At 34.9% G+C, this 27815-nt stretch overlaps 3 protein-coding genes across 4 annotated transcripts; all 3 read left to right on the top strand.

Moving 5' to 3' along the window:
* The first annotated feature begins 1277 nt into the window (after positions 1-1277).
* LOC131801086 (uncharacterized) lies at positions 1278-11748 on the top strand. 2 transcript variants are annotated; one of them, XM_059119139.1, is made up of 2 exons: positions 1278-1520; positions 8915-11748. In XM_059119139.1, exon 2 carries the CDS (start codon positions 8917-8919, stop codon positions 9874-9876), a length of 960 nt encoding a protein of 319 aa, XP_058975122.1. In that variant the 5' UTR covers positions 1278-1520; positions 8915-8916; the 3' UTR covers positions 9877-11748. The 2 variants fall into 2 exon arrangements, with proteins under 2 accessions (XP_058975122.1, XP_058975123.1); XM_059119140.1 differs by lacking the exon at positions 1278-1520 and having other exon boundaries at positions 7694-9891; positions 10272-11748.
* A 5645-nt stretch (positions 11749-17393) lies between these two features.
* LOC101896587 (antigen 5 like allergen Cul n 1-like) lies at positions 17394-18479 on the top strand. Its single transcript, XM_005186186.4, has 3 exons — positions 17394-17672; positions 17736-18130; positions 18193-18479. The coding sequence occupies exons 1-3, from the start codon at positions 17553-17555 to the stop codon at positions 18446-18448; spliced, it is 771 nt and encodes a 256-aa protein (XP_005186243.2). The 5' UTR covers positions 17394-17552; the 3' UTR covers positions 18449-18479.
* Positions 18480-23581: 5102 nt separating this feature from the next.
* On the top strand, positions 23582-24690 carry LOC101891256 (antigen 5 like allergen Cul n 1-like). Its single transcript, XM_005190956.3, has 3 exons — positions 23582-23797; positions 23928-24322; positions 24381-24690. The coding sequence occupies exons 1-3, from the start codon at positions 23678-23680 to the stop codon at positions 24628-24630; spliced, it is 765 nt and encodes a 254-aa protein (XP_005191013.1). The 5' UTR covers positions 23582-23677; the 3' UTR covers positions 24631-24690.
* Positions 24691-27815: the final 3125 nt, after the last annotated feature.

The following is a 27815-nucleotide window of genomic DNA, read 5'->3' as shown; positions in this document are numbered from 1 at the left end:
ATTTATTCGAATAAAAATTCAAATCTATTTAAAATTTGGAAAGGCATGAAAATAGAGGCAACCTATAATAGGGCTTTGTTGGGCAGATTGATATAATACCTCTAACTTTTTTCATAAAATCACAATAAACCCCAAATCAGCGATTTCCACCTTTTTTGCTAAGAGCTACTGTAATGTAAGTTAATATTTACGTATGTGTTCATAAATTTACGCAATTTTGCCCAACACTGTTGGTTGGGTATTTACCGGCGGCTGCATAAAATACATCAAAACGGAATGATGTAAATGATTGAAACACTTACATATACACACATACATTCATGCAGCCACCGGTAAATTCCAATGCTGAATTCCAATAAATAAGCATCGTCAACAGCCAAAACTGGTTTGATGTGACGATGCAAATTGGACAATAGTTAGTTCTGATTTAATTTTCGTCGCGAAAACAAGTTTCCCCCCGTGTGACAAGTGTCAGTGCAAAATAAAATAGAGAACCAAATCTAATTACATTGATATTAACATACAACAGTGAAAATCTAACCAACAACAAGAAGTATCAACATTACAAAACGAGTTAAAATTGTTAAAATAAATTACAAAGACGTTCAACAACACACAACAAGAAGGTGAAAAACAAAATTGTATAAAAAAAAACACATACACCATACATATAAAACTTGTACATAAAAACTTAAAATCTAATGAATTAATACTAATTAACTAAAATTTAAAGTCTACAAAATAAAAACGCCATGAAATAAACCTAAAATAAATTATTCAAATTTTAAACCTAATTATCCTTAAATCTAAGTGCACCCCCATAAAAACACAAATAAAAACGAACCATTTGAAATAAATAAAAAAAAACCATATAAATTTGTTATAATTTAGAAAGGGCAAAAAAGGTAAGCCTAAAAACATTTGGTCCTCCAGAGCCGGATCAAAAAGTGAAAGTTTTTTAAATAATTAAAAACAAAAAAGAACAATTTGTGAGTGGACGCATAAAAGAACAGTGAGAAAAAAGAACAGTGAAATAGAAAAAAATACAGTGGGGTTCAAAAATAAGTGCAAAGTTTAAAAAGAGTTGAGAAAAAAAATAATTAACAAAAAATAGACTTTACACAGTGCAACAAAAAGTAAAGTTACACAGTGCTACAAGAAAATAAATAAATTTTTAAAATTTTAGAAAAATTAAATTTTTTCTTCAATTTTAAAAAAAGAAAAATAAAAAATTTTTTCAACAAATTAACAAAAAGAAGTTGAAGTGACATTAATTTTTTTATACAAGAAGAAAAGTGACATTAATTTTTTTATACAAAAAGAAGAGTGACATAAAAAAAAGTGACATTAAAGATTAATTTACCCAAAAAGACAATAGAAAGTGATACAAAAGAGACAATATACAGTGACACAGAGAGCAACAACAAGGAAAATTGTGGAACCAGCAGCAAGGAGAGACGGACGGACACACGCAGCACAACAACACCAACAACAACCGAGACCCAAAACCCAAAATCAAAGTGAGTACTCGTTTAAATTTCTTTTTTGACACAAAAGGGCATTTCGGGAGCAGGCAAATCTTCAATATTTGCATTGACCCGCATATTCCCATAATTTGCAATAACACTTTGACCCATATTCAAAGCTGCTAGTTGCCCACTTAGACACTGTGACGGAAAATTTCCCAATTTGGAGCCATTTTTGTGGACGGACATTTGGCTATTGACCCGAAGGAAAAAAGCGGACAGACACATATTTTTTTCAAAAATAGCGGGAATTTTCAGCCATAAATAACTATATATATACTAAAAATCTTGGAATTTTCTGAACGTGGAGTTCAGGTAAATACATAAGCGCCATATTGACACAAATACATAAGCTTTGAACTTTGGAAAATTGGCGTCACCAAACTTGGCAAATATATAAACGCCATATTGCAAAAAGTATATACAATTTTTTGGAAACAAAGCGTCACTTGCAAAATATAGTCGCCATATTTTTTGGAAATATTTGGCGCCTATCGATAACATAAAGAAGTAAATAACAACCGTTTAAAAAAAAAAAAATAGCGTCTGGTGGACAGACAAAAAATAACCTAAATTTTTTTTGAAAATTTTGGAAACCAAGCAAGCGTCTGGTGGACAGACACACATGTGATACAAAACCTACAAATTTTTTTGAAATTTTTGGAAAAAAAAAAAAAATTATTGGCAAAAAAGCAAGCGTCTGGTGGACAGACATACATTTGAAACTTAAACTACAAATTTTTTTGAAATTTTGGAGAACAAATTTTATATCGGAGTCTGGTGGACAGACATAAAATCGATCCCATATATTTACAATTTTTATTTTTATTCTAATTTTAACCCTTTTTCCCATTTAGCACAATATCTATTGCTCTAAGGAGCTTAAAAATTTTTCTGTGACCCAAAATTAATTTCTTGCATTTTTCGCAGAAATATTTTGCTGGTAAACTTTTTTGATTTTGTGACACATTACACGACTTTTTGGGAAAAATTTCTTCCTTGGATTTTTTTTTGCAATTTCTTGAATTTTTCTGCAATTCCTTGAAATTTATGCTGAAAATATTTGGATTTTGACCCAAATTATTTTCTTTTGAAATATTTTGCTGGGACATAAAATTTTCCGCTGAAATATCTGGACCTTGACCCAAATCAATTTTTTTGGAAATTTTTGCTCAAATTTTTGGATTTTTGACCCAAATTATTTGTTTGAAATATTTCTGCTGAAATATTTGGATTTATACATACATAATTTTCTCTAACTCTCGTTGCGAATTTTATCGAAAAATTTGGCGAATTTAGAAAATTTGTTGAATCAGACAAATTTTCACAGCAATAATCAAAGTTATTGGCTTTTATAAAATAAAATCCTCCTGTCATAGGATATTAAGCGATTTTAAGTAAAAATTTTGAAACTTTTGTTCGACAACCCAACACACATTTTTACGTCGTTGAAAATATTTTTGGATTTTCTGGAATTTTTTTTGGAATTTTCAACTTCTCTTTGATTATCAAACTAGACTCTCGTTGTTTTTTGGGAAAAAAAATCGTTTATTGTAACAATACATCTCTGGTAATTTCTGTCTTTGCAATTCTTGTTTCCACAATTTTGTTACAAAAAAAAAAAAAACTTTTGGATTATTTGTCGATTTGCAAAAATAAAATCCTCCTGTAAGTGGACTTTAAGAGATTTTATTTTCTTTTTCGGCTTCTTTTGGCAAAAAATTGACCCTTTGGCAACCCAACAAACAATTTTTAATCAAATCAAACCGGCGTCAAATACAAAGAAAATTGTTGAAATTTTTCAAATATTTTGAAACTTTTGGGAAGAAAACGAAATATAATTCGAACCAAACCAATAATTGAACATAGATTTCGTTGATCAAATTGAAGAAGATAGCTTATCCTTATTTTTTAAAAATAAAAATCTGGATAAAAGTTTGAATCTTATTCCAAGTCAATCCTTTTCATTGGGTTACCTTTCATTTTTGCAACACAACAAAATTTCGGTAAAGGTTAATACTCAGGCATCAAAATGGATAAGACCCTAAGCGAAAAATTCGCAAACTGCGTCAACGATCTTCAGGATTATATTTCAATTTTTTCAATAACCAAACCGGATGACACGGTTCATACTTTGGAGACAACACGTATGGAGTTGGATTCTGCATGGGACCAGGTCAAAAGGGCATATTTAGACTGCCGTGATTATGTTCCAGAGGAAGGAGGAAAAACCATCGACAAAAATAAACTGAGGAAACATTATATGGATACCATGGGATCATATAAACAGGCGCTGAGTTCAATAAATGGACAAATTCAAAATATTTTGGATGAAAAGGCACAGGAAAAAATGAAAAGAGAGTCAGAGATATCACAACAAGGAAGGGAAGTGGATTTTACTAATGTATCGCGGCTACCTCCATGCGATACCGACACATTTAAAGGTGGTTATAGAGAATGGCCAACTTTCAGAGATCTATTTTCGGCAATTTACATAAACAATTCAAAATTAAGCAATGTCGAAAAATTATTCCATTTAACGCAGAAGACCGCAGGAGAAGCTAGAGAAATTATTTCGCATGTCCCACTAACAAATGATGGATTTACATTAGCATGGAAAAATCTCATAGATCGTTACGAGAATAAACGGATGCAAATTAATGAAGAAATCAAGACACTTTTTAATCTACCTGGAGTTTCTACAGAATCAAGTCACACAATTCAAAAACTACAACGCACGGTAAATAGCTGCATTCAGACACTGGGGATGCTTGATGTCGATGTTAAAGGATGGGATCCGATTTTAATATACATTTGTTCAACAAAATTACCTAGAGGCTTTTTAGAAGAATTCGAGAACTCATTAAGCGATTGCAAACAGATTCCAAAATGGAAACAGTTTGACGCTTTCTTAACAAACAAATTCAAAACTTTGGAATCAGTTGGAAATATAAAGCCCTCTATATCGAAATTTGCTCAACAAAAACCAACTAACAATCAAACGCCTAGATTTTTGAAAACATTTCAAACAAATGTCTCAAGAAATACAAACAATTTTGGAGGAAGACCTACTACTGTATCACAACCTCAACAAAATAAACCAAAAAATACTCAAACATGTCAAGTCTGCAAATCAAATCATTTCATTAGAGATTGCAGCGAATTTTTGAAAAAGAGTGTGAATGACAGAATTCACATCGTGAAAACATCACACATATGCTACAATTGCTTGTCATCAAATCACGGAGTAAAGGATTGCAAAAGTCGCTTTGGCTGCCGGATTTGTACTATGCGACACAATACTTTGTTACATAAGGGAACGGAAACCCAAACAACAAATACATACCTAGCTCGAGTGGAAGCACAACCTAGTACTAGTGCTGCCGCTCTTACAAATCAAATACAGTCCACTACAAACCTAGAACCAACTACTATTACTACTTTGACCCTCCAAGATAAGCAAATTTGTGAGCGACAATCTGGAGGAACACTACTTTTTACAGCAATAGTACAAATTGAAACCAAAGGACAACTTTACGATGCCCGAGCTCTAATAGACTCAGGATCACAATCCACATTTATTTCTGAAAAGATGAAAAACTTTTTGAAGTTACCTACACGGAACAACTTAGTTCATGTCACTGGCTTAAGTCAATTTGTTTCTGAGACTTCAACGAAATCTTGCTTGTTTACTATGAGATCCAAATACGACCCTAGCTTTAAACTGGAAGTCTGGGCTCCAGTTTTAAAGAACTTACCTACAAATTTGCCACCGCAAAACTTAGATGAATCACAACTTCGAGATGTAACAGCATTAGAACTGGCTGACCCGAAATTTTACGTCAGTCAACCAATCGATTTACTTATTGGAATGGACATTGGACCATTAATATTCACAATTGGAACTCCAATGAAAACATTTGGATCAATTTTAACACAAAAAACCAAATTTGGATGGATAGTTGGAGGACCCATACCAGGAAGCACCCTTCAACGAAAACAAATATCACTTCTAAATACAACTTCAATAGAAAAAGTACTTACACGTTTTTGGGAGGTGGAAGAGACCCCTAAAAAAGTTTTACGGTCAGAAGAAGACCAATTTTGCGAACAAAACTACACTGAAACAACAATACGAAACAAGGATGGAAGATATGTGGTGACTCTCCCATTCAAAAAATGCGAAGAATTGGGGAATTCCCGAAACATCGCCCTAGCTCAATTCTACAGAATGGAGAAAAAACTTATGAAAACACCTGAGATCAAAGAACAATATGATGCCTCAATTCTTGAATACTTAGAACTTGGTCATATGAGGAAAATCAATCCGAATGAAATAGATAAAATGCCAAATTATTATCTACCACATCACGCTGTGATAAAACCCGATCGACTCACGACGAAGTTAAGAGTCGTATTTAACGCTTCTTGTCCTTCATCAAACAAAACAAGTCTCAATGACCTACTATATCCTGGACCCATTCTTCAACAGGATTTGGTATTGCAAATTTTAAAATGGAGATTCTTCAAATATGCCTTCAATGCAGATATAACAAAGATGTATCGACAGATACTTTTGGATTCAAAGCAAACAAAATATCAACGAATTCTCTTTAGACAGTCTCCTGAAAACCCAGTAGAGGATTATGAGCTGCTAACAGTTACATTTGGAGTTAACTGCGCACCATATTTAGCATTGAGAACTCTTCTCAAACTAGCAGAAGATATAAAAGAATTATACCCTAGAGCCGCAAATATAATTTTGAATAATTTGTATGTTGATGATGTATTAGCTGGCGGCCACACTGAGGATGAATCAATAAAAGCTCGAAAGGAATTAACTGACGCTTTAGACTCTGCCGGTTTTACACTAATGAAATGGGCGTCAAATAATCACAAAATAATACAAGATATTCCACATGAACATTTACTACCACTCAATTGGCTAGACATTTCCGAAGATGCTTCTACTAAGACCCTTGGAATTCGATGGAATATCTCAGGCGATTATTTTTCTTTCACACCACCTTCTATGGAAAATAAAAATATATCCTCAAAAAGAGAAGTTTTATCAACGATAGCCAAATTGTTTGACCCATGTGGATGGCTGGCACCGGTGGTTGTTGTAGCTAAGCTAATAATGCAACAAATCTGGCTAGACAAAATTGACTGGGATGATCAATTAAAACCAATAACTCAAATGAACTGGAACAATTTTGTCAAAAATAGCAAAGATATTGAATATCTCAGAGTTCCTCGATGGATTCAATACACGCTAGATGGTTCTGTAGAGATTCACGGATTTTGTGACGCGTCGGAAAGCGCGTATGGAGCCACTCTATATATTAGAGTGGAAAATACTGACCATACCACACATACATTCTTACTAGCAGCAAAAACTCGTGTCGCTCCAATTAAAAAACTGTCAATACCCAGACTCGAGTTATGCGGGGCAGTATTACTCTCCAAGTTAGCAAAATCCATTGTTAATAGCCTACAAATATCAAAATATTCGACACAATTTTGGACCGATTCTACCATCGTCTTAGCATGGTTAAAAAAGCCTCCTTGTCACTGGAGCACATTTGTTGGAAATAGAGTCTCGGAAATTTCTGATAATGTTGGACAAGAAAATTGGAGACATGTCGATTCGGAAAATAATCCAGCTGATATTGCGAGCCGTGGATGTTCACCCGCCGAGCTAAAGACCAATGAACTCTGGTGGCAGGGACCTCAATGGCTCAGAATGCCAAAAGACCGTTGGCCAACACAAGATATCCCACAAGACACAAACGCCGAAGCCAAAACGGCAAAAGTCATGACTCTTTTCGCGGAAAGAGATGACCCTTTAAAAAATTTCTCCTCTTTATCTAAAGTTTATCGATCATACGCATATGCTCTAAGACTCTGGAAAAATACTGGAGCAAATAGGCAACATCTTCGCACGTCATCACAAGACCTTACAGCAGCCGAAATCCAAGATGGAAAACGATCTTGCATAATTCGTACCCAGAAATTCGTATATGCCGAAGAATACAACTCACTTATGAAAAAGACTCAAATTTCTCCTTCAAGTCCTCTATTGACACTCAACCCGTTTCTAGACTCAAAGGGTATTATTAGAGCAAATAGCAGATTGGTACAATCGCCAGCCCTTACATATAGCGAACGTCATCCAATAATACTACCACATGGCGCAAAGCTTAGCAAATTGTTAGTCGAATTCACTCATAAGATCACCTTGCACGGTGGTAATCAATTAATGACCCGAGTATTAAGGTCCGAATTCTGGATATTTGGACTCAAATCGCTAATCAAACAAACCATACGAAAATGTCGAATCTGCTTAATTCACAAAAAACAAACCCAAACTCAAATAATGGCTTCGCTACCACCCGAACGTACTTTTCTCTCTCGACCCTTTACAAACACAGGGGTAGATTTCGCAGGACCCTTTAACATTAAAAGTTATTCAGGAAGAGCCTGCTTTATTACAAAAGGCTATGTGTGCCTGTTTGTTTGTTTCGCCACGAAGGCTATACATTTAGAACCCACAAGCGATTTGTCGACATATGCCTTTCTTGCAGCTTTTTCTAGGTTCATAAGTCGGCGAGGTTGTCCATCTTGTATATTTTCTGACAACGGAACTAACTTTGTAGGAGCGGTTGATCTATTAAAGCGAGATCGATTAGCTTTCATGAAGAATATTCAAAATAGCACTATTCAAAACAACTTCACTCAAAATCTTACTTGGAAATTTATTCCTCCTGGTGCTCCGCACATGGGCGGCTTGTGGGAAGCTGGTGTTAAATCATTTAAAATTCATTTACGAAAAAGCATCCCAAAAATGAATTTCACTTTTGAAGAATTTACAACTATTTTAGCAAGAATTGAAGGCTGTCTTAATTCGCGACCCTTAAGTCCTGCTAGCGATGACCCAAATGACCTTTCCCCTTTGACTCCTGGCCATTTCTTAATAGGAACATCTATCCTTACCCCAGCTGAACCAGACATTTCAGATACAGATCTAAGCTTAGTCAATCGTTGGAAAAGACTCAAAGTTATTTCTCAATATTTTTGCAACAGGTGGAAATTAGAATATCTTCACGAACTTCACAGAAGAACTAAGTGGAAATATGAAAAAGAGAATATCAAAGAGGGAGATTTAGTTGTCGTAAAAGATGATAGATTGGCTCCGCATGAATGGAAGTTAGGTCGTATCGAAAAAACGTATCCAGGCAGTGATCAAAATACCAGGGTTGTAGACATACGGACGGCAAGTGGCAACATTAGCAGACCCATAACAAAAATTGTCAAATTGTTTTCCGACTGACTAGTCGGATTCACACCCAAAAAAGAATTTAGTACTCGCCTTCATTTTCTTTCAGATATGGCCGCTTACTTGCCCAACCAGGACTACCGTCTGGACGATCGCAGCCGTAGCCCAGCCTCATCTGCCCGTCCTACAGCAAGAAGCGCCAACAGACCCTTACGGCCAATCCAACGTCCCAGTTCCACATCCCCTGAAAGACGTCAACGAAGTCGATCCGATGCAAGACCCCGCCAACGCCAAGAAAGACCAAGCTACTGGCAATATTCATGTGGACTATGCCAAGAAGACCATGCCCTCAGTGCCTGTGAGAGGTTCCGCCGGCAGACGCCCTTTCAGCGGTATGAGACCGTGGAGCGTCGGGGGTATTGCCGAAATTGCCTGGCGAGAAGTCATTTGGCCCCCGACTGCCCGTCTTTAACTGGTTGCCGGAGATGCAACTACCGGCACCATACCCTATTGCACGGGGCGTCTCAATTGGAAGAGGTATCCCTAAATATAGAAGCCGTCACCACCCCAGCTTTCGCATGGGACTTAGTATTTGTACCGACGGCTATGGTGCGCATAACGGCCGAGGGCATGGAGGGGTTCAGCATGTTGCGAGCCATAGTTAGCCAATCGGCGACGATGTCCAAGATCTCGTATGCAGCTTTCCGTCGCCTGGGTCTGCAGTCGCGGAGCTACAAAGGGGAGCGATTCACCACCTTCACCGTTTCGCCCCGCCGCACAAACTCTGATTGGAGTCTGAAGGTAAATGCTTTAATAATTGAAGACCTCCCCAGACGCATTTACTCAGACCCGATATTAGAAGACCCCACGAGATGTTTTACGAACTATGCGCTTGCTGACCCTGATCCCAGAGGAAATAGTCCGATCGATGTGGAACTGGGAGCGGACACGTACTCCGCCATACGAAAAGAAGGGTGTACAGCAGCTGGAATTGGAGATGTCCTGGCCTACAACACACAACTGGGCTACGTGTTTGCCGGACCCATCAAGAATATGCCGAGGAACGGATGAACGAGAATTCTTATGGTATACTACAAATGAATACTTACACTTGTCATTCGGGGCCCAGAAAATGTTCATAAATTTACGCAATTTTGCCCAACACTGTTGGTTGGGTATTTACCGGCGGCTGCATAAAATACATCAAAACGGAATGATGTAAATGATTGAAACACTTACATATACACACATACATTCATGCAGCCACCGGTAAATTCCAATGCTGAATTCCAATAAATAAGCATCGTCAACAGCCAAAACTGGTTTGATGTGACGATGCAAATTGGACAATAGTTAGTTCTGATTTAATTTTCGTCGCGAAAACAAGTTTCCCCCCGTGTGACAAGTGTCAGTGCAAAATAAAATAGAGAACCAAATCTAATTACATTGATATTAACATACAACAGTGAAAATCTAACCAACAACAAGAAGTATCAACATTACAAAACGAGTTAAAATTGTTAAAATAAATTACAAAGACGTTCAACAACACACAACAAGAAGGTGAAAAACAAAATTGTATAAAAAAAAACACATACACCATACATATAAAACTTGTACATAAAAACTTAAAATCTAATGAATTAATACTAATTAACTAAAATTTAAAGTCTACAAAATAAAAACGCCATGAAATAAACCTAAAATAAATTATTCAAATTTTAAACCTAATTATCCTTAAATCTAAGTGCACCCCCATAAAAACACAAATAAAAACGAACCATTTGAAATAAATAAAAAAAAACCATATAAATTTGTTATAATTTAGAAAGGGCAAAAAAGGTAAGCCTAAAAACAGTATGAAACCCGTCTTTTTTTCTAACGAATATTTTAAGTTTTAAATACCAACGATACTTATTAAAAGCGTGAGGTCTATAACAATTAAATGTGTTAAATGTGTGTGGCAGTTCTCAACTTTTAAACCTATTCGGTGTTTGTTATAGACCTGCTAATCTTCAATTTTTGAAGTTAAAAAAATAAACTGTTGCTGTTTAATTTGCTGTAAGACCCCTCATTTTGAGACTACATATTTCTGCAGCCAAAAAGAAAAAATTATTTTTTTGAAACTCAGTTACTGATATGGTGTTATTGCGTAATAAGAATGTCATTTTTAACCTAACAAAAACGCCAAGCGTTTAGTTTTTTTCACAAATATAAATTTTATGATAACAAAAAAACAATGCTATATGTATATATGATTTGTGTGTGTGCTTTTTCTTTAACTATAAGTTTCAGCTTTAATTATTAAGAAAAGAAGATGTAAACTCTTGCTTGACAACCAACGCTTCCAATTCAAAATTGTTAGATTACTTTTGAAAATATGTTAAAAATCGAACTCCTCTACCAACAGAAAAATTTTTTTTTTTCATTAAATTTTTGTCATGCACAATTACTAGAAATTAATATAAAATAACAAAAAATAATTTCTCATTTTTTTGTTTGGTGTAAATATCACACAGTAATTATAAACATATAATGTCTGTAAAGTCTTATAAATTTGCCGATTAAGTTGTTTTTTTATAAAAAAAAATCTATTTTTTTAAAATATAATTTTTTGTAACGACTTTATTTTTAAGTTTTTCTATTATAAAATGTGACATCAAACTTAAAAAGAAAAAACTGAAAAAATAATATATATATAAATTAATATTAATATACTTATACATATAAATGTAGATTAACCGATCACTTATATATACAAAAAAAAAAAAAAATAATAAAAATTAAATATACAGGCATACAGCAACACAAAAACACACACCCATACCTAAATAAATAATATATCTCCAGTAATGGTCAACTATTAAAAATATGTAATTATTATTCATGAATTTAAGTTATTTACCAATAAACAACAACAACAACAACAAAGTGAAATGAATATCAAAACTTAAAGATAATTCCGGTGTTTTATTTATAAAATCCACTCCTTTTTGCCAGAGAGAACTTAAAGCAGAGAGAGCTTAATTTCTCAATAACAATGCTCGTGCAACAAGTATGTCTTGAGTAATCTCCGAGATTTTTTATAAATTTTCGATTTTTGAACGAAGCTATTAAAATTTTTTTTTAAAAATACCAAGATTTTTGTAATGAAGTTGTCGAAAATATTGTAAAAATCCGCAATTTTTGAACGAATTTATAAACAGTTTTTCTTAAAAAAAATAACTCAATGTTGTAAAGAATTGTTTGAAATTCACAGTTTTGGCCAAGAAATTTTAAAAATAAACTTCAAACAATCTTTTCACTTGGCGGACATTTTTTCTTTAAAAGTCAAACATTTTTATTCGGAAAGAATGTGCAAGAATATGCAAGTATATTTTTAAACAAGAAAGCATTTTTACTTAGTTCGGTGGTCCTGGAAAAACTTTCTTAAAACATCAATGAATTTTCCGGAAGACTTTATAAAATTTATTCTTAAAAATTCAATGTTTTCATTTAAAAGAACTCCACAATTTATATTCATTATTGAATAATAATACAGACATGGGAAGATGCAGAACGATATATGTAAAAATTCACGATTTTTGGTCTTAAAGTGTTTGACAAATTTTTTTCTCCACCATAGTATGGAGTGTATATTAAGTTTGTCATTCTGTTTGTAACACCTCGAAATATACATTTTAGACCCCACGAAGTATATTTATTCTTGATCACCATAAGCATATGTCGATTTAGCAATGTCCGCTCGTCTATACGTCTGTGAAAATCACTCTAGCTTCCGAACGAAATGAAGTAGGTTGATAAAATTTAACTCAAATGCGTATTATATCTGCAGGACTTTTGGTATTGAAAATGGGCCATGTAGGTCCACGTTTTGGTATTGCCCCCATATAACAGTGCATCCCGATATTCGGTATTTTGATGATTTTAGCGACATTATTTAGCGGTATTTGAGGTTCGAAATTGATACTGCATACTAAGACAGAAAATGAGCCATGTATATCCACGTCTTCGTATAGCACCCATATAACGGTACCCCCCGATATTCGGTATTTTGATGATTTTAGCGACATAATTTGACGGAATTGTTTCAAATTTTGCATTTGAAGTTCGTAATGGATACTACAGCCTATGACAGTAAATTGTCTGTGCGGGTCCACGTCTTTATATAGTCCCCATATAACGGTACCCCCGATATTCGGCATTTTAATGTTTTAGCGACATTATTTACCGGAATTATATCAAATTTTGTATTTGAAGTTCGGATTGGATACTACAGCCTATGCCAGAAAATTGTCTGTGCAGGTCCACGTTTTATAACCCCTATGGTACCTCCCTATATTCGGTATTTTTATGATTTTAGCAACATTATAAACAGATTCTTTTTCAAGTTTCGCATTTGAATATTGTAACAGCTTATTACGAATGTTGCCTATGCATGTCCACGTCGTCGTATGGATCCTAATATACGGCTATATTCGGTATTATTCAGATTTTAACAGAAATTTAACGGATTTTTTTTTTTGAAATTGCCATATTTGGTGGATGTTATTCAAAGTTCGGCCCAGACGAAGTCGTGGACTCGGTTCGCTTAATATACATATATATTATTTTTTAAAATTTTGACGTTTGTATAGGAGGTACCGGAAAAAAATTAATAAATTTTAAAAATTACATTTTGCTTTCATATTAAACATTATTCCGCGAGTAACGAGTATCGAGATCGGTTCAGATTTGGTTGATTGGACCGATATGCACAAGATATTTATGGGAGCTGTATCAACAATACTCGTGAATTTTAACACAATCGGAAAATTTGAAGAAGTTGTAAAATTTCAGTCGGTGTTTCGACGGATATATGCCTTTAGCATTTGACTATTTGAATACCCATTTCGGAAGATTTTCCAAATGTTGGCCCTCATTTTCCAACTTTACATTAGATGTAATTTTAATACAATCCTAGCAATATGAAAACTTTGAAAAGAGAGCTGGATATTAATTTCGTATTTTATGAAAATTATGATATTCATGCGATATCTAAAACTTTGTAATTGGGATATTGGAATTTCGAAGGAAATCGGAAACAAAGTAGTTTTTATTCAAAACTTGTTTCTTTTTGTTCGATTCGTCTTATATGAGATATGGTTATGACGAAATTTTTTGACAGTTGTGGGATATTTGGAAGAAAATCGTACTCGATATCAGTTATTGAACAAGTAAGCAAAGACTACAGTCGAGCGGGGCCGACCGTTGAATACCCTACAACACTATAATAAATGATACAGTTTATATAGGCGAGATACTCGAAAGAATTCCACAAGATATTGTGACAAATAATAAAAGAAAACCATCAGGTTTCGTTCTCTAATTTTCGAATAATAGCAACTTAAACTAATTTGCTCATTTCCAATTTATTGGTAGATGTTGCACGTAAATGGTCTTCCTAGATCTGGAACCAATATTTCCCAAAGACCTATAATCTCTCAGAAGTGGCAAAAGATTAACATTTATTATTGGTTTTTGACTAAAACGCATCTATATGAGATACAGACATTTGACTATATTCTGCAACGAAATCAGCCTTAACGAAATAGTCAGAAGTGCGTCTTTCCTGTATTTGTGAATTCTCCAAAAAGTCACTGGAATGGATATTTTCGTATTTTGTCTACAAAAGTTTGCAAACTATTTCACACATTGAATATTTTTGGATGGCCATCCAAAACTATTTGGCTTTTGCAATGTCCGGTAACCTCCATTCAAATGCGCGTGAGGATCGGGCGATAATTACGACTTGCTGACAATTTTGCAGTTTTTTTGTCCATTTCAACCCCTAAATATATGGCGATTATCTCCAAAAAGAGTATGATTCTATTCTGACCCTCATCTTATCCCCATGCAAAATTTCATAAGGATCGGGCCATAAATGCGATCTGTATATGATATCCTGATATCCTAACTACTTAGTTTTGTTAGCTGTAGAAATATTACCAAATGTTTAATTCAAAATGAAAATATGCCAAAAATATGACAAAATTGAAAAAATATGAGAAAATATTACAAAATCAATATTTTCATCTTTAGAGAGATATTTTTATGCAATTTTTTTAGACGTTTTTTCTTTCCTGCCAAGAGGCCATTCTGAATTAATGAGAACTATCGAAATCAGTTCAGCCGTTCTCGACACATAAGATATCTTTCAAGCATATCTTCTTTGATAGACATATATATCGCACATATTTTACTATATATCCGATTTGTTGGATGTTAACATCAATGTAAAGATCAGAAGTAACCTTGACATGGCTTTGTGATTTCGCCGGGATTTAAAATATTCGCGGTTTAATGAAAATTTTTGAATTTTTTCAACACAAAAGATATGGTCTATTTTACCCGCTAAATATTATCCGATGACCACCCAAATTGGTAGACTTCTTCCCCGCCCTAAACTCTAGCTACATACGAAATTCCGCGTCGATTGGTCTATAATTGCGACCTGTATAGCTACTGCAAAATCCGACATTTTTTCAGTATTTGGTCCATTTCAACCCCTAAACATTTGGCGATCATCTCCAAAAGAAATAGGCTTCTATTCTGACCCTAACCCCACCTTCGTGCAAAATTTCGTTAGGATCGGGCCATAATTGCGACCTGTAGCGTGATTACAAATTAACATGGACAGACGGACAGACGGACGGACGGAAATACATAGCTATATCGACTCAGCTCGGCGAGCTAGTAAGATCCATATATACTTTCCTATGTGGGAAACCAATATTTCGAGGTGTTACATAATTTTTGGCCCAATCAAACTTATAATACCCCCAACACATAGTGTTGTAGGGTATAAAAATGAAAAAAAATCTTGTGGGGGAGGTACAAGGACCAAAGTCTTTTTTATTCCGATGTACCAAGTTTAAACTATATTGGGTTCACTTATTTTGCAAGCTTTTTTTTGAGCGTTATAGAAAATAACCTTTGTCTAATAAATAAGTAGCACGATATGCCAAGTTGGAACTATATCGGGTAATCCCGTTGTTCAATAAGAAACTTTTTTTCCTTTTTATACCCTACACCACAAGGTGGTCAGGGTATTATGTCTTTGTGCATTTGTTTGTAACAGGCAAAAGGAAATGATATAGACCCATAGTTCCTTTTGATGATCTGCATAGAATCACATTCTGAGTCGATTTATGCATGTCCGTCCGTCCGTCTGTCCGTCCGTCCGTATTTTTGTAAACAAAGTACAGGTCGCATTTATTGTCCGATCCAGATGAAATTTTGCACAGATCATTTGTTTGGCCCAAGGACGAACCCTATTGAAATTGGAGATAATCGCTCAAAATTTAGATATAGCTCCCATATATATCTTCGTCCGATTTGTCTTTTATTGTGCACCAAACGTGTAATATCAGCCCGAATTGTATGGAATTTTGCATATACACCCAAATTAGGCCTGAAAATATGTATGCAAAATTTGATCGAAATCGGTTCAGATATAGCTATAGCTCCCATATATATTGTTCATCCGATTTGTTATTTTTGTCCACCGCTGCCGTAATATGCACTCTGCAACAACAATATTTGAGGTAATATATCAAATATAGCTCAAAAATACATTTGCTAAATTTTATCGAGATCGGTTCAGATTTGGATATAGCTCCCATATATATCTTTATCCGATTTCAAGTTAAGTGTGCACCAAATGGGCAATACAATTCCGAATTTAAAAGATACAAATGGTTCGGCATTTTTAGTCCTTCGACTTTAAATTATAATTATAATCATAGCGTGTATGATTGAATTCTACCATAAAAACTTTCAATTGTTATGTGGAGCTATACTAAATTAGCAAAGTGGTGTAGGGTATCATAAAGTCGGCCCCGCCCGACTTTAAGACTTTCTTTACTGGTTTTTTTTTGAAAAATGTTTGATCGTTTTGACTCTGTGACAAGTGTGAACTATGTTGGTTGCTTCCATTGCAACAATATTTGAGGGGGAAGTAACAGAAGAAAGAAGAAGACCGACTCTGTCCCAGTTTTGAAAAGAAATCAATATTCCCTTCTCCGTGATACAGATGTATTACATATTCACTCTAATATTACATTGTGTAAAGTTTTGTTTAATATTTTCAATGTTTCGAATTTTATAAGGGATACTTTTACATTAACTGTTAATTAATTGTGAATTTTGATGAAAATTGTGTGATAATTCTAAATATTTGTAAAATAGTATTTCGCAAAATTTTAGCTTTTTTGAGTGGAAATATTAAATTTTACGATTTGAAAAGTTTCAACCAGATGGGACACTTCCCTACGCTTTATATGACATTTATTTTCTTTTTTTTATATTTTTGAACATTTTTAGGTTGTGGGATACAGGAAGATATAGATATCGTTTAACAAGTAAATATTTTCTAATTTTTATGTGATGTCAATAATTCCATGTTATCTCCCTGAATTAGTTCTTTGAAAACAAATACCTAACAGTCTAAATAACAAACTTTTTAGTCATGAAGCATTTGGAGTCTATGATAGCAAATAAACACTGGCTGAGAAAACACTGGCTGAGCAAACAGTGGAATGGCACCTGTCAAAGCGAACGTTACAAGTTCATGGATATTTACATTACATAGACTTCCGCTTTATTCACGATTGCCTATAACAAATATATTTTTTATTTAATTCTATATAATACGACAAATTCTAACAATACGATATCAGATGAATTGAATCTCCATCAGACGAATAATGAATCAGTTTCTTGTAATTTTCTCGCTTACAACGCTCTTTGGCTTTGCCATAGCTACGGATTATTGTTCAGCATCTTTGTGCAATAAGGGAGTAACTCATGTGGCCTGTGGTAGCGAGGTAAGTCATTCAATGCTGATCTCATTTTATATAATTATAATATTGAAATGATTTATCCTTTAGAGCTTTGGTCCTTCTTGTCCAAGAAATGCGGCGGAAGTGCCGATAGATGAAGCTTTTAAAGCCACCATTGTTCGGGCTCACAATGAGAAACGTAATTTAGTTGCTGGTGGCGGTGTCAATGGCTTGCAGCCTGCCTGTCGTATGGCCACCATGGAATGGGATGATGAATTAGCTCGAATCGCCGGCTACAATGCACGCCAGTGTCAAATGTTTCATGACCAGTGTCGTAATACTGAAAGCTTTAAATATGCTGGTCAAAATCTGGCTTGGAGAACTTATCGTGGTTCGGCAAATTATAACGACCTCTTGCAGAAGGCCTTCGATATGTGGTACAATGAAGTGAAAGATGTTCAAATGAGCTACATTAATTCATACCCAGTTGGGTATAATGGACCGTAAGTTGATTTCTCCAGGTCGTGTAATTTTACAAAATTAATAAAAATTATTGAATTTCCAGGACAATTGGTCATGCCACAGTCATGTTGGCCGATCGTAATATACGTGTGGGTTGCGCTGCTGTCACCTACGAGTCACCCTACTCTCCCACGGAAACTTTCTCAATTACCTGTAATTATGCCACAACAAATATGGTTGGATTCCCCATCTATGCCAACTGTAGCTCAGCAGCTGCATCATGTACGACCGGGAAAAATTCTCAATATCCAAATTTGTGCTCTACCTCCGAAAAATATGATGTCAATAAATGGTACTGATTTATATTTTTGGTTGATGTTTTGTTATTACTTTAATTATTTTCTTAAATAAAAAATATATTAATTAAAATTTTTTGCATTTTATATTAAATTTTACGAAAAATGAAATAGAGAACAAGTTAAAGAGCAGTAAGTTCGGCCGGGTCGAACTTTGAATACTCTCCACCATTTGGAACGAATTTGGAATTTTTCAAAAAATAATCTGTTATAAATTCTGTTAAAATGCCGAATATAGCCGTTACATTCGGTTCTACATGGGCACTGTTTGTCATAAGCCGTTACCATATTCAAATTCGAAACTTGAAATAAACGGTGAATAATATAGCTAAAATTATTAAAATACCATATATAGGGAGATATCGTTATATCGGAGCTATACGAAGACCTGGACCTGCAAAGACAATTTTCTGTCATAGGCTGTAGCATCTATTACGATCTTCAAATTCGACATCTCAAACAATTTCAGCAGGTATTGTACCTAAACACGTCAAAATACCGAATTTAGGGAGGTACTGATATATGGGACCTAAACGAAGACCTGGGCCTGCATAGACAATTTTCTGGCATAGGATGTAGCATCCATTACGAACTTCAAATACGACATCTCAAACAATTTCAGTGGGTATTGTACCTAAACACGTCAAAATACCGAATTTAGGGAGGTACTGATATATGGGGCCTAAACGAAAACCTGGACCTGCATAGACAATTTTCTGTCACAGACTGTAGATACCATTACGAATTCTAAAAACGTAATTTGAAACAATTCCGGTGAATAATGTCGCTAAAATTATCAAAATACCGAATATCGGGAGGTATTGTTATGTGGGGGCTATATGAAGACGTGGACCTGCACAGACAATTTTCTGTATTAGGCTGTAGTATCCCTTTCGAACTTCAAATAGCAAATTTGAAACAATTTCGGTGAATAATGTCGCCCATTTACGAACTTAACCTGCCTACTGGAAAAATAAACATATGTTCAAAATTTTAGCCTTCTATCTCTATTCGTTCGAAAGATAGCGTGATTATAACAGACAGACGGACAGACAGACAGACGGACGGACGGACAGACAGACGGACATCGCTAAATTGACTTAGAATTTTACACTATGTGTTTGAGGGTATTATAAGTTTGATTGGGTCAAAAATTATGTAACACTACGAAATATTGGGTTTCCCACTTGGGAAAGAATATATGGATCTTCCTATATCGGCGAGCTGAGTCGATCTAGTTATGTATGTTCGTCCGTCCGTCTATCCGTCTGTCCATGTTAATTTGTAGTCAAGCTACAGGTCGCAATTATGACCCGATCCTCACGAAAGTGAAAATGGAGGTGGGGTTGGGGTTAGAATAGAACCCTATTGCTTTTGGAGATGATTGCAAAATATTTAAGGGTTGAAATGGACCAAATACTTGAAAAATGTCGGATTTTGCAGTAGCTCTATAGGCCACAGTTATGAACCAATCGACGCGGAAATTTACATGGAGTTGGAGTTTAGGACTGGGCAGAAGCCTACCAATTTGGACAATATTTAGCGGGTAAAATAGACCCTTACTTTTATGTAAGAAAATAGGAAAATTTCCACTTAACCGCCAATATTTGTAACCCCAACCAAATCACGAATACATTAAAAGGTCACTCCTGACCATTAAAGTGATGCTGAAAGCTAAGAAATCGGATATATTGTAAAATAGGAATAATATATATATGTAAAATAAATAGATCTTATTTATTCTGCTTATAAGTCCGGAACCGCTGGGCCGATTTTCACAATTCCCATCAATTTGGAATGGTCCCTGGCCAGAAAAGAATAAAATCTAAGGAAATCGCGGAAAAATATACCAAAAAATGAGTGAATATCCTTTGCTGATTTTTTCAATTTGACACACAATTTTGAATTGAAAATTTTCGAAATTTTTACCCACCTCAACACTACGCTTTGAGGGTATTATATGCATGTCGCAATTATCGTCCGATCCTTACGAAATTGCATGGGGTAGCGTCAGGGTTAGAATTAAAGCCTATTGTTGTTAAGATGTACATTTAGGGATTCAAATGGACTAAAAAATTTTAATTTTTCTAATTCTGTGTTCGCTAAACTAATTGACTCGGAATTTCGCATCAGGAGAGAGTTAAGGACAGGGAAGAAATCTAGCATTTCGCGTGAAACTGTTTTGAGTACAACATAACGGATTGCGTAAATATTGGCCAAATTCTTCGGGTCAAAAACCTAAGAGTAACATCTGGATAGGGCACTATGACATTATTTCAAAAATGAAATCTTCCAAAATGGATTTGTATATAAGGATACTTCAAACATATTGTAGTGTTGTAGGGTATCACATGGTCGGTACCGCATGACTTTGCTTACTTGTTTCAATATACAGGGTTGCCCATATTCGACGGACCCATCTGGCAACGCCATAACTTTTGACAGAGTGTCAGTCCAAGCAGATTTTTACCAATACCAGAACCTATACACGCCACGCGAGCGCTCTGAAATAGTTGAAATTTACATTCAACAGAAGAAGTCAATTGTGAAAATTCAACGTGCTTTTAAAACATTAAAAAATGTGAGAAGTGCGCCTTCTAAGAACACCATTAGGTGTTTATACGAAAAATTTTCGACTGGTAAGGCTCTTTCTAATCCGAAGAGGCCATATAAAAGTCGACCAAGGCGATCGGCCGAGAATATCGCTGCCGTACGAGCCAGTGTTGAGAGGTCCCCAAGAACATCCCAAAAACGCCGTTCTCAGCAGTTGGACATGGCTCGGTCGACTTTACAACGGATTATTCGCATTGATTTGCATTTGTTCCCGTACAAAATTCAATTGACGCAAAGAATGTTGCCTGCGGACAAGCCTCGTCGATTGGAATGGGCCCAAAGAGTCATCGAAATGGCCGAAGATGACGAGCAATCTTGGAACAAAATTATCATGTCCGATGAAGCCCATTTCACATTGAATGGGACCGTAAATAAGCAAAATTGCCGTTTTTACGCCACTGAAGATCCACAGGAGATTCAAGAAGTGCCTCTTCATGACGAAAAAGTCACAGTTTGGTGCGGCGTTAGTGCGAAAACGATCATTGGGCCGTTTTTCTTCCAAAATGAAAATGACCATGCTGTTACCATCAATCAGGAGCGTTATCGCGACATGATGACCAATTTTGTGATGCCAATTATTCGTCGAAAGCGTATGAGGCAGTTCTGGTTTCAATAAGACGGCGCTCCACCGCACACAATTCGCATAAGGGCACAATAGGTCATCAACGCCAGAGGCGGCCATTTGAGAGATATCATATTCAAAAATTGATGTAAACAAATCTACTTGGAACAAATTAAATGATTAACATTACCAACCGCCAAATTTTTATTTTTTTCTTTGATTTAAAAAAAATGGGTCCGTTGAATATGGGCAACCCTGTAAATGTTTTTATACCCTACACCACAAGGTGGTCGGGGTATTATGTCTTTGTGCATTTGTTTGTAACAGGCAAAAGGAAACGAGATAGACCCATAGTTCCTTTTGATGATCTGTCCGTCTGTCCATGTATTTTTGTAAACAAAGTACAGTTCGCATTTATCGCCCAATCCAGATGAAATTTTGCACAAATCATTTGTTTGGCCCAAGGACAAACCCTATTGAAATTGTAGATAATTGGTCAAAATTTAGATATAGCTCCCATATATATCTTCGTCCGATTTGCCTTTTATTGTGCACCAAACGTGCAATATCAGCCCGAATAGTATGGAATTTTGCACATACAACATACAAATTAGGCCTGAAAATAAGTATGCCAAATTTTATCGAAATCGGTTCAGATATAGCTATAGCTCCCATATATATAGTTCATCCGATTTGTTATTTTTGTCCTCCGCAGCCGTAATATGCACTATGCAACAACAATATTTGGGGAAATATATCAAATGCAGCTCAGAAATATCATTGCCAAATTTTATCGAGATCGGTTCCGATTTTGATATAGCTCCCATATGTATTTTTATCCAATTTCAAATTAATTGTGCACCAAATGGGCAATACAAGTCGGAATTTAAAAGATACAAATGTTTCGGCATATTTAGTCCTTTGAACTTTAAATTACAATTATAATCATAGCATGTATGGTTAAATTCTCCTATAAAATCTTTTAATTGTTATGTGGAGCTCTACTAAATTAGCAAAGTGGTGTAGGGTATCATAAAGTCGACCGCGCCCTACTTTAGAACTTTCTTTACTGGTTTTCTATTGCACTTGGGATACTAGGTAGGGCTAACAATAATGGACTAATAATAAAATGCGATTTTAAATATTTCTTCCTCTGACACTCTTCCCAAAACATTAAATTGAGATTTTGACATAGATTAGAAACGCATAATATAACAGTAACAGTAAACATACAATTTCATCTTATAATATATACATTTCGAATGTAATTAAAAAAAATAATATAACTCTATACATAGTTTATTCAAAGACTTTAAGTAAAATTTGGTGTAAAGTATTTTCTTAAAATTTAATGGAAATATAAAAAAGTCTTTTCTTTTGTAACTTATGGTCCAATTTCAACGAAAATATTTTTGTTTTTGGCGCCATTCTTCTAAAATTATGTTTTGAAGAAAAATTTTGTTAAACTCATATGAAGTACAACTTCAAACCTAAAATGTGGCATTTTTGTAAGACTTACAGGAATCTCAGGGTGTGTGTTAAGAAAACATAATTTTTCCCAATGTATCGTCTTTCATATTTTTACAATCCTTCTCCTGATACAAAACAGACTCAAATTGTTCGCTAGGCCTTTTGGGGAAACATGCTCCACATATGTAGGTGTCCAATCTAATAACTTTTCGACAATCTCTTTAACACAGTGATAACATTAAGCACCCTGAAGTAATAAAGATAAACAAGGAAGTCTAAAGAAATACACAGGTGTTCCACTTATCTCTCTACCTAAGTAAGACACTTCGAAAATCTTCAACATAGTTCATAAACATTTGATAAGACGTGGGAATATTTGTACAGTATTCTAAATAAAAGAGGGAAATATTTTTGGAAAATTTTTGGGTTTGTAATATTTACATGACCTTATTTACATGCAATGTAACGACCTTGAAAACAACACACATATTATAGAGAGACCTGTCAAAATTTGACTATTTAAGCAGACACTTTTGGGGAAATCTCTATCAGTCAACCACAGGAAACAGTCGGTATTAAAAGTTAGAATGAAACACTACATCGCAGTTTTAATTATCGGTTCTGGGCTTGCCCTTGCAACGGCCACCGACTATTGTTCATCGGATTTGTGTAATAAAGGAGTAACACATGTTGCCTGTGGACCGAAAGTAAGTAGGAAGACGTAAGGCCTATTTTGCACTGCGCTGTCCTTTCCAATTTCAATTATAAGCCCCATACATTTAATGTATGTATGTATGATTGGCAGGTATTAATCAAAAAAATGTATTTAATTTTCAGGAATTTTCCTCCTCATGTCCCTCGAATGCGGCCTTCGTTTCAATTGATGACAAACTAAAAGCTGAAATTGTCAAGGCCCACAATGAAAAACGTAATTTGGTAGCTGGCGGTGGTGTCAATGGTCTTGAACCTGCTTGTCGTATGGCCACCATGGAATGGGACGACGAATTGGCTGATGTTGCTGCCTATAACGTTCTGCAATGCAAGATGTCTCACGATAAGTGTCGTAATACGGAAACCTTTAAATATGCTGGACAAAATTTGGCCTGGAGATCGTACTGGGGTAAACCAAATTACAGTTCACTTTTCGGAAAATCTTTTGACATGTGGTATAATGAGGTAAAGGATGTGAAAATGGATTACATCAAGGATTTCCCAAAGGGCTACAGCGGACCGTAAGTTAAAAATCAAGAAATATAATTTTTGATGCTATTTAAATTTTAATTTTTTTAGTGACATTGGTCATTTCACTGTTATAATGGCCGATCGCAATATTCGTGTGGGTTGTGCTGCCGCCACATATAAGGACTCAGGAGACAAGCAAATCTTCTTGGTTGCCTGCAATTATGCCACCACCAATATGGTGGGTAACCCCATCTATGCCAACTGCAGTTCTCCAGCTAGTAAATGTGAGAATGGTAAAAATTCACAATATTCCAATTTGTGTTCTGCATCGGAAAAGTACGACGTTAATAAGTGGTAGTGAGAGAAACTTTGCTTAGGGTTGTTACCGCTTTTTTTGGCATTTGTTATTTAATCTTAAATATGGAAATAAAAAATACATTTGAAAAAACAATTACAAAATATTGATTTTGACTTCCCGCAACTTTTTAACCTCCACAATAAATTTGACATTCCCGATCAAGTTTTAGATTTTAAATAGATAAAGGTTTGTCTGTATGACTAAAGATAGAATCGACATTATTTTATGGAGGTTTTACGAAGGTATGTATATATTATGCATGTGTCCCATATTTAGGAGTTCATTTCGTTTAAATTAACTTTTAAAATTTTCGGTGTTTTTAGGATTTCAGTTGCAGTTTTTAACTGAATTAGCTATAATTCGACTGTCAACAATTTTGCAATATTGACCCAAAATCACATTAAAAGTATTTTTAAGCAAAAAATAACATCGATATTAATAAATAAAAGAGTAAAGTAATTAACCGACTGGGTTTTTGAAATTCGTACAAGAACGGTACGAAAAGTATTAAAAGGTACTAAATATCGTACTCTTTGTGTTTAAAGGAAACAGTAGAGCTAGAACTCTTAAATTTGGAATGAGGGTCACTGATGGAGTGTATAACACATGTACTTAAGAGTTTTGGGAAATTCGCACTATAAGTGTGCGAAAAGTACTAAAATGTACTACATTTGGTACCATTTCGTTTCATGTGATCTTTTCGAGCTAAAATCTTGAAATTTGGAATGGGAATCAAGATGCAGGAGTAGAGTCGATGTAAGAAGGTAGTTTTGAAATTGTGTACCCATGTAGACGAAAAGTACTAAACGGTACTAAATTTTGTACAATTTGAATTTGGAGGAACGGATGGAGCTGGAATTCTGAAATTTGAAATTAACATTATTGGCGGAGTTTAGGGTTGGGATATTGGAGAAGCTTTCGAAATTTGTACTTATGTACATGAAAAGTACTCAATGGTACTAAATTTGGTACAATTTCGATTTGGGTGAACCGATGCAGCTGGGATACTGAAATTCAGAAATAAGTTTACTATTCCATTCTAGGAATGAGTAATATATAGGTAGTTTTGGAAATTCGAACTTATATGTACTAAATTTAGTACAATCTGGATTGTGGTAAACAGATAGAGCTAAAATTTGCAAATTATTTTGTATGAGATTGTATGTTTGGAAATTTGAAGTGTAGGATTGGGGTATGTAGGAAGTTTTGGAAGTTCGTACGTACATGTACTAAATTTGGTAAAATTTGGATTTATGTGAACCGATAGAGCTGGAATCCTCAAATTTGATATTAAGGTCACCGTTGGTGTTTGTGATTAAGATATGGAGGTGATTTTGGAAATATGTACTACAATTGTTCGATATTGAGGTGGCTGTTGGTATCTGGTGTTGAGATCTAGTGGTGGTTTGGCCAATGTGTACTATAATCTTTCGAAGAGTACTAAATGGTACTAAATTTTGATATGAGTACTAAATGTTACTAAATTTGGTATTGGTGGTATTTTAAATACCCTCCACCATTTGGAACGAATTTGGCATTTAAAAAAAATAAAATCCGTCAAAAATGCTGTTAAAATCTTAAAAACACCGAATGTAGCCGTTATATTAGGGTCCATACGACGACGTGGACATGCATAGGCAATTTTTGTCATAAGCCATTACAATATTCAAATGCGAAACTTGAAAAAAAATCGGTGAATAATGTAGCTAAAATTATCAAAGTACCAAATATCGGGAGTTACCGTTATATGAGGGCTTAACGAAGATAATATCCGATACGATCTTCAAATACCAAATTTGAAATAATTCGGGTTAATAATGTCGCTAAAATCATCAAAATACCGAATATCAGGAGGTGCTGTTATATGGGGGCTATAAGAAGACGTGGACCTGCACGGATAATTTTCTGCCATAGGCTGTAGTATCCATTACGATCTTTAAGTACCAAATTTGAAACAGTTCCGGTGAATAAAGTCGCTTAAATCTCCAAAGTACCGAATATACCGGAGGCAACATTATATAGGGGCTATGCCAAAACGTGGACCTACCTAAATTTATACTTCAACGATTTTCAATACCAAAAGTCCTGTAGACATAATATACAATTGAGTAAAATGTTATCAAGCTACTTCTCTTCGTTCGAAAACTAAAGTGATTTCCAGAGACGGACCGACAGACATCGCTTAATCGACATAGAATTATATGCTGATCAAGAATTTGTGGAGACTAAAATGTATATTTCGAGGTGTTACAAACGGAATGACAAACTTAATATACCCTCCATACTATGGTGGAGAGTATAAAAATGGAAAGTCTGTAACTTAGTACGATGTATAAATTGTGGATTGAATTTTTTTCAAACTGAACAAATTGTGAAAAAATCTACAACTTCGCTTACGAAGTAGCGGGAAAGTTGCATTCATAACAATCGACCAAATTAGGTATGTTTTTTTAAAATTTAGGGTTTTGTCTATACTTCAACGATTGTTATTTCTTGCGAGTCTTAAATACCGAATTTTACATTATTTCGTGGGTAAATGTGACTATGATGACTAGGACCAATATGGACAATATTTTGATGCCGGTTGTAGAACCCATTTTGAAGTACAAATACTAAATTTCACACAAATCTATTAGAAAATGTGGCTTAAATAGTTAAAATGCCGAATATAAGACTGAAATGTGATATGTGCGCTATAGGAAAAAGTGGACCTAGATAATCAATGTTCTGCCACCGGGGCTACGATCTATGACGAGCTACAAATACCAATTTTTAGACAAATTAGGGTAAAACCATCAAAATACCGAATATCGGGAGGTACCATAATATGGGGGCTATCCCAAAACTTCGACGATTTTCAATACCAACCTAGACACAAAGCATACAACGGTGCCAAATTGTAAGCTCTTCGTCAAATAATGGGACATACAGACGGATATTGTTAAATCGACTTAGAATTTTATTCTGACCATGAATATGTATATACTTTATGGGGTCAATAGCGAATATTTAGATATGTTATAAACGAAATGACAGATTTAATATGCCCTCCTTTCCAAGGTGGTGGGTATAAAAATAGTTGCAAAAAAAAAAAGAAAAACCGAAAATATGTCCTAATTGTTTCTCGGCTTTTATTGACTTGTCGCCGGAATGTGACATAAACTGTCGTTTTAAACATAAGGCGT

Source organism: Musca domestica, unplaced genomic scaffold (genome assembly GCF_030504385.1).
Source record: "Musca domestica strain aabys unplaced genomic scaffold, Musca_domestica.polishedcontigs.V.1.1 14, whole genome shotgun sequence".
Classification (NCBI taxonomy): domain Eukaryota; kingdom Metazoa; phylum Arthropoda; class Insecta; order Diptera; family Muscidae; genus Musca; species Musca domestica.
Note: the sequence above shows the minus strand (reverse complement) of the source record. Positions and strands in the feature narration are given on the sequence as shown.

Coding starts and splice junctions, on each gene's coding strand:
- LOC101891256 (XM_005190956.3), top strand. CDS start 23,678: ATGAAACACTACATCGCAGTTTTAATTATCGGTTCTGGGCTTGCCCTT. Junction 23,798..23,927: donor ATGTTGCCTGTGGACCGAAA/GTAAGTAGGAAG, acceptor TTTAATTTTCAG/GAATTTTCCTCCTCATGTCC. Junction 24,323..24,380: donor CCAAAGGGCTACAGCGGACC/GTAAGTTAAAAA, acceptor TAATTTTTTTAG/TGACATTGGTCATTTCACTG.
- LOC101896587 (XM_005186186.4), top strand. CDS start 17,553: ATGAATCAGTTTCTTGTAATTTTCTCGCTTACAACGCTCTTTGGCTTT. Junction 17,673..17,735: donor ATGTGGCCTGTGGTAGCGAG/GTAAGTCATTCA, acceptor TTTATCCTTTAG/AGCTTTGGTCCTTCTTGTCC. Junction 18,131..18,192: donor CCAGTTGGGTATAATGGACC/GTAAGTTGATTT, acceptor TTGAATTTCCAG/GACAATTGGTCATGCCACAG.
- LOC131801086 (XM_059119139.1), top strand. CDS start 8,917: ATGGCCGCTTACTTGCCCAACCAGGACTACCGTCTGGACGATCGCAGC.